At 42.5% G+C, this 14,139-nt stretch overlaps 1 protein-coding gene across 2 annotated transcripts in view; it reads left to right on the top strand.

Annotated features, from left to right (window-relative positions):
- Window positions 1-900: 900 nt before the first annotated feature.
- GXYLT1 (glucoside xylosyltransferase 1) overlaps window positions 901-14,139 on the top strand; it is a 55,200-nt gene continuing 41,961 nt past the window's right edge. Inside the window, exon 1 of one of the 2 annotated variants that reach the window (XM_073000470.2) lies at window positions 901-1,465. In XM_073000470.2, the coding sequence (XP_072856571.2) occupies window positions 1,221-1,465 (245 nt within the window). In that variant the 5' untranslated portion in view covers window positions 901-1,220. The remainder of the gene's footprint in view (window positions 1,466-14,139) is intronic. The other variant, XM_073000471.2, reaches the window with a different exon arrangement.

Below are 14,139 nucleotides of genomic sequence, written 5' to 3'. Positions count from 1 at the left end.
AAAACATTTCCAAAGCAAAACTATTTTGTCTATTATTCCAAAAGCTGTGGCTGACCAACAGATCCAACGAACATTTTAAGAACAGCCATGTGTTGCAATATAGAGTATCTTCAGGGTATGGTAGTTAAATGTCTATTGGCGTGAACTGTGGAGGCAATAAAGGATTTAGGATATGTATCTCAGACACACCTCCACTTCAGAGCAGTTTTGCCACATCAAGCTATTGCCAAACAGTTCTGCCTGGAACAGCTCCTGTCTCCTCGCGCACATTTTTAACAAGTGCAGCATCCTATACACAGGGCTGATCTAATAATTTGCAGACTGAAGTAAAAGAGGACACCAATTCCTCCCTTCCAGGTACAGAAGCACACTCACAAGCGAGTGAACCTCAGATCGCGGTTGGTGATGGAATGGCCACTTTCCCTGTTACACCTGAGGGGAGCAGGCCCACTTAGGCCGTGAGAGACACAGCGAGCGAGTAACCCTCACCATTTTGTCCTTCCTCAGAGCGGCGGAAAGGCAGAGAGCGTTGCAAGAGAAGCCGCGGACTTGCAACTGGTGGGCTTGGACACCTGCCGCCGGGGAGAGTCGCCTCGTTCTGCCTAGTAGTCCTTCCATGTTGTGCTGAGACCTTCCCTGGGCGAACTCAGAAGGCATAAAGTTCTCTTTGAGATTATCTGTACATATGCGGGGCGGGAGAGAAAGAAAGAACAACTCGGCCGGGCATTCCTTCTGCACAGCAGTAAACCAACAGATACCCGAGGGTGGAACGCTACGGCTTCCTTCCCCCTCATCCACGCGCTCTTGGGGAGAAGAAGTGCCACCCAGTCCCTCCTGTTAAAGACCAGGAATTCGGTGTTCGCAGGAACCCCCCCCCCCCGAGGGGACGCTCATCGGCAACGCCGCGCAGCCGCAAGTCCCCGACGGCTCCCGGGCTTCCTTCCACCACAGCTCCCCCTATAGCCCCGCGTTCCTCCGAAGGCACCGACTCCACCCCCGGGGACGCCGGGCTCCTCCCCGCCCGAACGTCTCCGCCTTCCTCTTCTTCGGGCAGGTTCCTCCCCCGCCCCCATCCTTTCCTCTCTCTTTTTTTTTTCCGGCTCCTACCGACGGGGCCCCGGCGAGGTGGCGTCGGGAGCTTCTCTGGGGCTGCGTTCCCGCTCCCGGAGAGGCCCCTGTTGCAAAAGCGCGGCCGGGGCCCGGGAGGGGGGGGGAAGAGGATGCGGCGGCCGGCGCGGGTGGCGATGCTCTGCTTGGGCTGCGGGTTGTGCTCGCTGCTCTACGCCTTGAGCCAACTGGCCCTGTCGCTGGAGCAGGAGGCGCCCCGGCGCCGGGGGGGCTCCGCCTTTCCCGTCCGGAGGCAGCTGAGTGGCGGCGGCGGCGGCGACGTCGTCGAGGGCTGGAGGGCCGTGGCGGGAAGCGCAGGCCGCGGCGAGCGAAAGCGGCGGCGGGAGATGCCGGAGAGGTATCGCCTGGGCCCTGGGGTGGGTGGGATGGGTTACTGAGGGAAACAGGGAGCGAGCCTCGGCGGGTTTAGTTACGTATTTGAAAACGAACGAGGAGAGCTCTTTCCTCTTCACTTGCCCGGGAGAGTAAGGGAAAGAGCTTTCTCCTTTCCCTTTACCCATGGAAGTGGGTCACAGGGAGAGTGGGTCCGAGGTCGTTTCCTATCAGGCAGAAATGAAGGGAAAATAAAAATAAAGAAGACAATGTCGTGGTACCTTAAAAACTAACTTCTATACTTTAGTATGAGTTTTCGTGGACAAGCCCACTTCCTCAGACTTAAGATAATTATTTTGCTTGATACACCAGCACCGAGTGAGACGGCTGCCTCTTATGAAACTACTACTATGGGAGGTAGTTTCAAAGCTCATTATCCCTTTAATAATAAAATTAATCATCCCTTTTGCCATATTTCACCTCCTATTCAGTTTTTACAGGCCTTGAGAAGGGCCAGCCGGCACTGGCCTGTTGTACAACTCCCCAAATAAGTCTTAGATCTTCTGAGGCTGCTGATAATTCCCTTTTGGTGCAGGGTTGGGGCCACATTGCTTTATAAGAATTCACTAGGGGACACTACATTAGTGAAATAACCCTGTAGGTGCTAAGTGATAACTGTGTGTTGCTTTAGGAGTAAACGCCCTAGAGTTCAGTAGGATTTATTTTTAAAATGTGTACAGGATGATAGCCTTAACATTGAAAGATTGAGGCACACCTATTTATCTTTCCGCCCCATGAAAACCAGGAGTTAGTTCAGGGGGTGTCAATAGTTGTTAGTGGTAGCATTAAATAAATACTAGAAGATTGTAACAAAAAAAAGCTACAATGCTTCTTTCTGATGTGAAGTTTAGTTGAAACATTTTACTTTTCCACCCATAGTAAGATCAGCTTCACTAAAGTTAAGTGGAAATTTATAGAGTTACTCCCCTTTGATATTTTTACTTGCGCTCCATGGTTTTCCATCATGCCAGATTGACAATGGCAGAGAAGATGTTTTTATGGAACATTAACAAATCTTTTTTTGTGTGTTGAAGAAAGCGCCTTGAAGCAGGCCAAAGTGAAAGCTTTATGGTATTCAGCAATTTCTAAGTGACAACGGTAGTTTGCTGGAATTAAGGTTTTTCTATGATTCCTTTTCACAGGATAATACAGGCATGGACTCTGTCTATTTGGCGTGTTATTCGTTGTCTAATGATTCCTTTAGCTTTAATTCAATCCAAGTGAAGCAGATCTGGTGATGATAATTCAAGGACGATCATTTTTCCTTAGCAGTTGTTGTCCAGCTTGAGGCACGAGTGTCAGTTAGAGCCATAGGGACTAAGCCCCAAAGGACTGAAATTTGGCTTTAGCCATAGGCTGATTGGTTGGAACCAAGTTTGTGTCTTATGGGGAATCAACCCCAGTTCTATCCTGATTAGGATATTGAGAATGCAGCATGGGGGCACCAAGGATGGTTCTCAGGTATTTTGATTGGACTTCCTGGAGGGGGTGGAAATATTTGGGTGTAGATAGCTGAGAGCCATATATAAGCCTGCCCTCTGCCATTCACCAGCTCTCCTTTTATCATTCATTGTAAAGCTGGTGGGGTGTTTAAAGTGTTTGTTGCAAAGCACTAGGAGAGGGGGCACTAGGAATTCCGGAATTCTCCATAATTTACAAACACATACTTACTGTGGAAATATAGAAGTCTGCTGTAGTTCATTGTAGTCCATGAAGAAGTGATATACAGTAGTGCTAAATTCTGTAGTGTTTTTTAAAATTAAAACTTTAAAAAATACTTTGTGGCAAGTAGGGAGAAAGTTTGTGCAAGTGGGTATTCATGCAGTAGAGTTTGGGTGACTTCCTTTCTTTTGGGGTGACGACTCTCACCACAAAGAGCGAGGTTTGGAGCTTGGGGATACATCTGGACATGGCACTTACCATGGAAACCTGGGTGGCGTCCGTGGCCCACTCCACCTATTTTCATCTGTGGGGGGCCCTCACTACTCTTGTCCATGTGCTCGTAGACCATTGTAACACGCTCTATGTGGGGCTGACTTTGAGGTTGATGCGGAAACTTCAAATGGTGCAGAATGCGGCAGCCAGGCTTCTTAATGGGATAAGGAAATTACAGCTCATCTCCCCCACTCTGGCTGATTTGCATTGGCTGCTCATTTGTTTCCGCATTGACTTCAAAGTGCTAATGATGACATACAAAGCCCTAAACGGTTTGGGAATGGGACCTCGATACTTGGCAGATTGTCTTCTTCCACCAAGATCTACCTGAATCACCCGGCATAGCCAGCAGGGACGGCTGAGGGGCCTAATGCTGAGAGAGGCCCAGAAAGAAAGAACAAGAAACCGGGCCTTCTCGGCAGTGGCCCCTCGGCTATGGAACAGCCTCCCAACAGAAATCCGTCTGGCACCCTCGCTGGGTGTTTTTAAAAGCCATTTAAAAACTTGGCTATTTAGGCAGGCCTTCCCTCCAGTCAATTAACTGATCTTTAGTCTTTATCTTTTTAAACTATTTCATCTTAGCTGTGATTTAAAATAAGTGTCAAATTATGATGTTTTAAATGATTTTATGATATTTGTTATATTGGGACATTTTTATTATGTGTGTAAGCCGCCCTGAGTAGACTTTGTCTAGGGAGCCGGGGTAAAAATCTAATAAAAGTAAAGTAGTATGTCATAGGAATATCACCCATAGTCACATGCCCCATCCTTTTGGAGAATAAAAGAACTGATCATTCAGGGCAAAAATCTGTTCGAATCATTCTAGCTTGTAAAAGATAGAAGCCCTAAATGGCAGAGAAGAAAACTCTTCAGGAGCAAAAAGGGTTGGACTGATTCAAATTGGCTTTTGCATCGTGTGTTTAGTTTTTTAAAAAAAACTGAATTAATTAATTTCACACCCACAACAAATTCCAAACTATTTAACCATATAGTTGCAGCCTGAGGTTAGTTATCTTGGACATCTCCATGGATATAAATCTTGTTGTACCTGTATAAAATTCCAACAGAGCATAACAGAAGCTCCACAAACAGTCTTACATTGCTTCTGCAATAAAAATGTTTTCAGATGCTGTATAAAAAGCACCTGAAGAGAAGGGCATAAGAAGCACTGGAAAGGCTTTGTCCCTGATAACTTCCAATCAGGTGTCAAGACTATAGTACAATAGTTGTGGATGTTTTTCCAGAAACATATGATAATTGCCTTTCCTTCTAACTAACAGCATAGTCTACTACTACAGTATTGGGAATTACTTCAGTTTTTCTTTTCCTCTGTTTTTTCTACTTCTTAAATGTATTGTTTCTTTAAAACACCTGGGTTGCTATAAACAACATAGTTACTGGCTATCTCTGATTAACAAAGACAAGATGCAAAGAGGATGATAAGGAAGGAAAAGAAAATGAAGAAATTCAGACACCATTTCTGAATGTTGCAGAGTTACAATAGTATAATGGATAACTGTAATAGAGCCAGATTTAGTGCATGGCCAGTTGAAATGGGACAAGTTTAAAGACAGAGCAGAAATATAAAATAATTTCTTGTTTCTCAACTGAGCTGATGAAGAGGGACTGTTTCTAGTGGAATAACTACTGGATGGATTACCTATAGCTAAATCTCATGGATGCTTACTTGAAAATTAAAGCCAGTTGAATTGGGAAGCACTGCTGTTGCCAGGAGAGAAAAGAGATTGTATTGGGAGACTAGGAATGGTTTAAAGGCAATAATTCTGATATAAATCTATTAGGAGAGGATATACATCTGAGACTCAGTATTAGCTGTGTTTAGAAACCTTTTACTGTTGAAATTCTTTCAGATGTTTATATACACAGTTCTAGGTTTTAAAATTAGAAAACCATACAAACCTGTCTTAAGCATGTTCATTTTGAAATAATTCTCAGTGACAGCTAGGTGATGAGCCCATGAAAACATTTAACAGAAGGATAGAATATTGAGGGGATCTTTTTTTTCTTTTTCTGTTCATGTGTGTGGCTAAGATCCATGGAGATAATTTGGATTTGAGATGTCAGCTGTCTGTCTGTCCGTCTGTCTACCGTGTTCCCTGAAAGCAAGACAGGGTATTATGTTAATTTTTGCTCTAAAAATGCATTAGGGCTTATTTTCACAGGTTGTTTTATTTTTTCATGTACAACAATCTACATTTATTCAAATACAGTCATGTCATCATCTTCTGCTTGCTGCACAATGGTGGAGGACAGCATTTCACTTAACTGGGGCTTATTTTTGGGATAGGGCTTATATTATGAGCATCCTGAAAAATCGTACTAGGGCTTATTTTCAGGTTAGGCCTTATTTTCAGGGAAAACGGGTATCTATTTCAGTTAATTATTGTGTCTAAGAGCAGCTCACATTAGTGAAAAAGAGAAAGCTTCTACAGTCAGGCATACAAACTAAAAAGAAAGGACATGAAAGCTAAGGGAGAGATTGGAGATGGTTTTGTTAGCAGGCTACTGTGTAAAAAATTCATTGCCTTCATGTCTTGCTGCTACAGTAACTAACCATGCAGTATGTGAACTTATTTACTGTAGAAAACAGGGCACTGGACTAGATGGACTTTTGGCACAATCTGAAAGGGGATGCTGTTGGGCTGTCTTTTACTATATATTTCATGTTCCTGTCAGAAGACTCCTTTCCCCCCATCATAAACTTATCTGTGTAGAAGGGAACTTCTACTCAAAGGTAACAAATAACACTTGAATTGACAAAAAAACCCACTATAATAATAGTAGTGCTACTTTGAGATCAGAACAGCTGTTTAAGATGATAAAGTGTTTTAAAATTCACTAAATATAAGTCTGATGTTTTAAAGCCCGTGTAGAATTGTCACTGTGTAGAGTTACTGCAGGGGATATATCCAGTGCAATTGCTGTTTCTCAAACAATTGCACAACATAGTTTGTGTGCTCTTGCAGAAGTGTAGTCCAGCACAACTACGTGACTGTGAAGTTTCATTACATTAATTAAAAAATTACGTTAATGAAGAAAGGCAGATCAAGATAAAAGGATTCAGCCTAGATGGGATTGCACTCCCTCTGAAATCACAAGGGCACAGGTTGTGGATGCTCTTGGATTCGTCTCTGAGCCTAGATGTCCAAGTTTTGGCATGGCTATGAGTGCCTTTGCACAGTTAAAACTAGTTTACCATTTGCACCTGTCTTAGTTACACCCCAGCTGGAATTATTGTATCACACTCTGTGTGGAGCTGCCTTTGGAAACTTCAGTTGGTTCAAAATGCAGCTGTCAGATTGCTAATTGGCAGTGGTCACAGGGATCACATAACCCTCCTGTTACAGCAGCTCCACTGGCTGCTGATCCATTTCCAGGAACAATTCAAAGTGCTAGTTCTAACCTATAAAGTCCTAAATAGCTTGAGTCCAGGCTATCTCAAGGACTGTGTCTCCCATTATGAGCCTGCTCGGGTGCTAAGATCATCAGGAGAGGGCTTTCTCGCAGTGTTACCACCCATAGAGGTACGTTTGGTGGGGACATGGGAAAAGACCTTTTCTGTTGCTGCTCCCAGGCTTTGGAACTCCCTTCCACAGGAGATCAGGCTAGTCCCATCTTTACTATCCTTTTACAAGTTGACTAAGACCTTTTTCTTCAAGCAAGTTTTCCCTTAATGACTGGCTGACTGAGTGGAGGTTTTTAAATGGATGGTTTTGCCTTACTGCTTTGAATATATTTTTGCTGATGCTTTTGTTTATTCTTTCTTAGAGTGGTATTTGTTTCACCTTTTTAATATTTGTGTACTTACTGTTTTTAGCTTTAAATATTGTCTTTTAATGATGTGAGCTGCCTTGGGTCCTTCTTAAGGAGAAAGGTGAGGTAAAATATTTTAAATAAACAAATAATAATAACTCAAGGGCAAGTAATTTTGGTAGGACTAGAAACAAAATATTTACTTCAAGTGGTTTGGCAGTTCAGCATGGTTCAGAGGATTGGACCCACAGGTATTGTGCAGGTACCCTGGAAACCTTGCCCTGCCTCCTTCCATGGGCGCCACGTTAGCAGTGCAGTGGACTTCCCTGCCCCACCTCATCTGAGTTGGTGCATGTGGGAGGAGGCCTAGTGCAGAATCTAGGGTGCCCACGCAACTCTTGTGGGCCCGATCCTCTCAACCACTGGATTGTGGTAAGTCCCCATCTCTACTCCTGAGTCATCCCCGCAGGACTATTATTAGTTCTGTACAGAGTCCAAATTAATAACGTCATACATAAAACATAATGAATGTTAACCATGGCTGATGATAATACAGGCATAATACTGCAGCACTAGACCTGGAAATGCCCCAAATGAGCGGGGTGTGTGCGTATCAAAACAGGAAATGACAGGTATCTATTTCCCCCACCCCTCTCGGGTTGATTTTTCCCCACTGCGGCTGAGCTACAGCACTTACTCAAAAACTTTATGATTCCTGGATGCCTCTGGGCAATTTTTTTTCCCTGTCTGTGGAGGAAATAGGAGCCTGGGAGGACTCAAAATGGCCTTGGGAAGCTCGTACACTTTGCTTATCCCTGCACTAATATGATGTCAGATTTAGGGTGATATTTGCATCATATATTCTTATACTATTTAACAAAGCCTCTTTGAACCCAGAATGTCTTCTGAAATAATTAATGTGGACTAAAATCATGTCATATTCAGAAGCGATCTTACATATAATGTATCCTACATTTACATTGCAGTACTGTAGTATATGAACTTTATTTTTATGACAGTAGGTATACTGTTAGTACTTTATAACAACTTTTACTACATCATAGGTATTGGTAGAGCTGGCAAACAGTAGTCCTTCTCGCCCTGTACGGTGACCTTTGCCCGGAGAGAGATAGGGGGAGTGTGACCCTGTTGATACTCCTGGACCTCTCAGTGGCTTTCGACACCATTTTGGATAGGCTGGCTGGGTTGGGAGTTAGGGGCACCGCTTTACTGTGTTTCTGCTCCTTCCTGGCTGACCGTGTCCAGAGGGTGGTGCTGGGGGACAGTTGCTCTGCCCCATGGCATTTATGTCATGGAGTTCCTCAGGGCTCAATACTGTCCCCCATGCTGTTTAACATCTACATGAAACCGCTGGGAGAGGTCATCAGGAGGTTTGGGCTGAGGAATCAGCAATATGCTGACGATACGCAACTCTACCTCTTGTTTTCCACCAATCCAGGTGAGGCAGTTTCTGTGCTGAACTCGTGTCTGGACCTGATAATGGACTGGATGAGGGTTAACAAATTGAAACTCAATCCAGACAAGACGGAAGTGCTGTTAGTGGGTGCTTCGCTGGACAGGTTGGAGGGCCAGTTATGGCCCTACCTGGATGAGCAGAGTCTGATGACAATTAAACACGTACTGGTAACATCTCGCATAGATTACTGTCATGTGCTCTACGTGGGCCTGCCTTTGAGGATGGTCCGCTGACTGCAACTGGTCCAGAATTGAGCTGTGCAGCTGGTGAGTGGTGGGGCTGTCAGGGAACATATCGAGCCGATTCTGTTTAAGTTACATTGTCTACCTGTTGCTGCCCGGGCCCAATTCAGAGTGCTTGTTTTGACATATAAAGCCTTAAACGGCTTGGGCCCTGGATACCTGAAGGACCGCCTCCTTCCATATGAACCTACCCAGCAGTTAAGATGTAGCCAGGGGGCCCTTTGAAAGAGCCGTCCCTTAAGGAGATAAGAGGGAGGGCTTGTAGAGAAAGGGCCTTTTCGGCAGCTGCCCCCAGACTATGGAATGCCCTCCTGATAGAGATTTGTCTGGCGCTGGCGCTGATGACATTTCGGTGCCAGGTCAAAACTTTACTGTTCCAGAAGGCTTTTAATTGAAATAATATCAACTGTGGGTCCGATGGCAATTTTTAGGGTACCTATTTTAATTATATTTTAATTGTTTTGTCTTTTTATTGTATTTTAAATGTTGTAAGCTGCCCAGAGACCTTTGGGTAGTTAAATAAATAAATAAATAAATAAATAAATAAATAAATAAATAAATAAATAAATAAATAAATAAATAAATAAATAAAAGAAAGATTGGTTTGGAAAAGTAAATTGAATATGAATTTACAGTGGACCCTCTACTTACAGAATTAATCCGTATTGGAATGGTGGCTGCAAGTCGAAAAGTCTGTAAGTCGAATCTCCATTGACCTACAATGCATTGAAAACCGATTAATCCCATAACTGGCAGTTTTTATTCTATTTTTTTTCCATTTTGGTTTTTTTTCTGGTCTGTAAGTCGATTCTCCGGCTGCAAGTCGAATCTAAATTTTGTGGCCAGAGAAGTCTGTAACTCGAAAAGTCTGTAAGTCGAGCCGTCTGTAAGTCGAGGGTCCACTGTATTGTATATGGTTAATTATGGCAAAGGGTATGATAGTATTTTCTCATCTCAAAATAAAGCTGAAAGAACATCTAGTTTTTTTGAGCTGTGGATACTCTGATGATGAGCAGGATAGCATACAGTATTTATTTATTTAGTCTCATAAGCTGCCTTTCTGTGCATGAGAGGACTCTTTAGGCCACTCCAAATTCTTAAGTGATTCATTAATGTGGAGTTGCAAAGTATATAATGAATTTTGTTCATGAGTGTATATTAGAATATTGCTAGTTCTGTGAAGTACCCCCTTGATATTTTCATAATAACACACACTTTCTGTTCACATTGGAACATTTTCCTTTTCATTTCTTTCTGCCTGGATGGTTTAAAAGAATTTTATTCAAATATATGCATGACTTAGTATCACAAATTTAAGGATTAGAACATTAATTCATCAAACATCATATGCATACTCCTTCACCTCTAAAGAAAAGGCAAAAAGACTTTCCTGTTTTTCAGGAAATTAGGATGTTTTCAGCCCTCCCCAACAGTTCAGTGTCTGGAGAGTTTTTGGCAGCTGACAAATTTGATGTTGATGTTCATTCCTCTGTTTACTTCTGCCACCTCAGTGGCTAGAGCTTGTAGGGAAAAAGTGGTTAGCTTGCCTTACCTCAGCTTTAACAACAATAACTAGAAATCTAGGATCATCGGATTACTGCATTCTCTTCCTTCCTGCAGGGGGAATATAGGGAGAGAATGGAGCATGCTTTCCTTCATAAATCAATCATGAAGGTTCATGGTTTTTACATAATCACTAATGTAGATCAGTTCAGGATATGAGATGCTTAGAACTTATCATTGACTTGAAAAAGTTGATGCATTATATTGGCCCCAGGAATGCAATTGATGAGTTGTAATTTAGAACAGTGATTCTTAACCCTTTTGAAAGAAACGCCCCCTTGAGCCATTGAGGAAGTTATCATCGCCCCCCTCCCCACGGTGATGATATCTTTCTTTCTTTCTTTCTTATTTATTTATTTATTTATTTATTTATTTATTTATTTATTTATTTATTTATTTATTTATTTATTTATTTATTTATTTATTTATTTATTTATTTATGACACTTAAATCCAATGACCCCTGAAAACAAAATTCAATTCCAAGAAAATGAAATGGCCCAAAAAGTAACATTTAATGATTTAGTTGCAAGCGAATTTTAAGACGCAAAAAGAAATATAAAAAGGGCATAAAAACAAACCGCAATGCAGGAACTAAAAATTTCAAGACGAAAACTCTGAAACTAAATTAAGATTGGAGGAAAATATATATTCATGCACACTGTAAAAAGGCTGCAGCCATCTTAATAGGTTTGGCTTGCTCCAGCGCCCCCCTACCGCCCCCTACTGCTCCAGCGCCCCCACGCTGCCCCTTTTCGTTCTACCGCCCCCCTGAAAATTGAAATCGCCCCCTGGCGGGCATTATCGCCCACGTTAAGAACCACTGATTTAGAATTTGTCTGTCTTTGCTGGTAAAGATCAAAGAAGTGCTGACCATTATTGCCTTCTAGTATTCTCACGTTTCTGGCATGCCAGACACCTTTCCTATAGTTCCCAGACAAATAACTGGAATATCCATTTTCTTCCTTGTCAGTGTTCAATTTTGAGAATGAGGCTGAATTATATTTTGTAGCCTTGTATTTTCAGATATAGTTGGCAGACAATTTTGCTAACAAATTATGTATCATTACGACTTTTGTTGTTGTTTAGTCGTTTAGTCGTGTCCGACTTTGTGACCCCATGGACGAAAGCACGCCAGGCCCTCCTGTCTCCTATTGCCTCCTGGAGTTTGGTCAAACATTATGACTTACCTAACTTTTATTAAAGTGAACAGCTGTTACTCAACAATTGTATGGCGTTGACCAAATTTTAAAAATGCTTTGTATGTTTTATTGCAGTGATGGCTATAAATACAATTGTGCAGATTATAGCTCCTGGAACTTAATTTCTCTCTAAATAGCTACTTGGGGAAATCAGAACTATGGATCAGAAAACACAAATCTGTATGCCTGTAGTTACAAGTTTTGATGTGGGGTAGAGAAATATTCCTTCATGGATCCTTCATGGATTGCCGCTCCTTCCTGGATTGCTGTCTTGTCGTGGCGAAGGGGCTTGCGTAATTCAGAGAAGCTGTGGGCTATGCCGCGCAGGGACACCAAAGACAGACAGGTCATAGTGGAGAGTTCCGACTAAATGCAATCCACCTGGAGTAGGAATTGGCAAGTATCTTTGCCGAGAACACTCCATGAATAGAAACAAAAGGCTAAAAGATATGACTCTGGAAGATGGGACCCTCAGGTCGGAAGGTGTCCAACATGCTGCTCAGGAAGAGCGGAGGACAAGTACAAGAAGCTCCAGTGCTAATGAAGTGATTGGGCCAAAGCCAAAGAGACGCTCAGCTGCAGATGTGCCTGGAAGTGAAAGGAAAGTTCGATGCTGCAAAGAAATAAACTGCATAGGAACCTGGAAAGTAAGATCTATGAACCTTGGTAAGCCGGATGTGGTCAAACAGGAGATGGCAAGAATAAACATTGACATCCTGGGTGTCAGTGAACTAAAATGGACAGGAATGGGCCAATTCAATTCAGATGACTATCATATCCAGTATTTTTGCTGGAGACAGAAAACTTGATGGACAGAAACAAAACTCCATGGACAGAAACAAAATACTGCATAGGAACCTGGAATGTAAGATCTATGAACCTTGGTAAGCTGGATGTGGTCAAACAGGAGATGGTAAGAATAAACATTGACATCCAAATGGACAGGAATGGTCGAATTCAATTCAGACGATTATCATATCTACTTTTGTGGGCAAGAATCCCATAGAAGAAATGGAGTAGCCCTCATAGTCAACAAAAGAGTGGGAAAAGCTGTACTGGGATACAATCTCAAAAATGATAAAATGATTTCAATACGAACCCAAGGCAGACTTTTCAGCATCACAGTCATCCAAGTTTATGCACCAACCACCAATGCTGAAGAGGCTGAAATTGACCAATTCTTACAACACCTTCTAGAACTAACACCAAAGAAAGATGTTCTTGTCATTATAAGGGATTGGAATGCTAAAGTAGGGAGTCATGAGATAAAAGGAGCAAAAGGGAAGTTTGGCCTTGAATTTCAAAGTGAAGCAGGGCAGAGGCTTATAGAGATCTGTCAAGAGAACAAGCTGGTCATCACAAACACTCTTTTCCAACAACACATGAGGCAACTCTACACATGGACATCACCCGATGGGCAATACGGAAATCAGATTGATTATATTCTGTGCAGCCAAAGATGGAGAAGCTCTATACAATCAGCAAAAGCAAGACCTGGAGCTGATTGTGGCTCTGATCATCCGCTTCTCATAGCAAAATTCAAGCTTAAACTGAAGAGAGTAGGAAAAACCACTGGGCTAGTCAGGTATAATCTAAACCAAATTCTTTATGAATACACAGTGGAAGTGAAGAACAAATTTAAGGAACTCGATTTGGTGGACATAGTGCCTGAAGAACTTTGTACAGGAGGCAGCAACAAAAAAAATCCCAAAGAAAAGGCAACGCAAGAAAGCAAAGTGGCTGTCCAACGAGGCCTTAGAAATAACAGAGAGGAGAAGGGAAACCAAATGCAACGGAGATAGGGAAAGTTACAGAAAACTGAGCGCAGACTTCCAAAGAATAGCAAGAAGAGGCAAGAGGGCTTTCTTAAATGAACAATGCAAAGAAATAGAGGAAAATAATTGAAAAGGAAAAATAAGAGATCAGTTCAGGAAAATCGGATATTAAAGGAACATTTTGTGCAAAGATGAACATGATAAAACACAAAAATGGTAGGGACCTCACAGAAGCAGAAGACATCAAGAAGAGGTGGCAAGAATACACAGAGGAACTATACCAGAAACATTTGGATATCCCAGACAACCCAGATAGTGTGGTTGCTGACCTAGAGCCAGACATCCTGGAAAGTGAAGTCAAGTGGGCCTTAGAAAGCTTGGCTAACAACAAGGCCAGTGGAAGTGATGGCATTCCAGTTGAACTATTTAAAATCTTAAAAGATGATGCTGTTAAAGTGCTACATTCAATATGCCAGCAAGTTTGGAAAACTCAACAGTGGCCAGAGGACTGGAAAAAAATCAGTCTACATCCCAATCCCAAAGAAGGGCAGTGCCAAAGAATGCTCCAGCTGCCATACAATTGCACTCATTTCCCACGCTAGCAAAGTTATGCTCAAAATCCTCCAAGGTAGGCTTCAGCGGTATGTGGACCGAGAACTCCCAGAAGTACAA

Source organism: Pogona vitticeps, chromosome 5 (assembly GCF_051106095.1).
Source record: "Pogona vitticeps strain Pit_001003342236 chromosome 5, PviZW2.1, whole genome shotgun sequence".
Lineage (NCBI taxonomy): Eukaryota > Metazoa > Chordata > Lepidosauria > Squamata > Agamidae > Pogona > Pogona vitticeps.
Note: the sequence above shows the minus strand (reverse complement) of the source record. Positions and strands in the feature narration are given on the sequence as shown.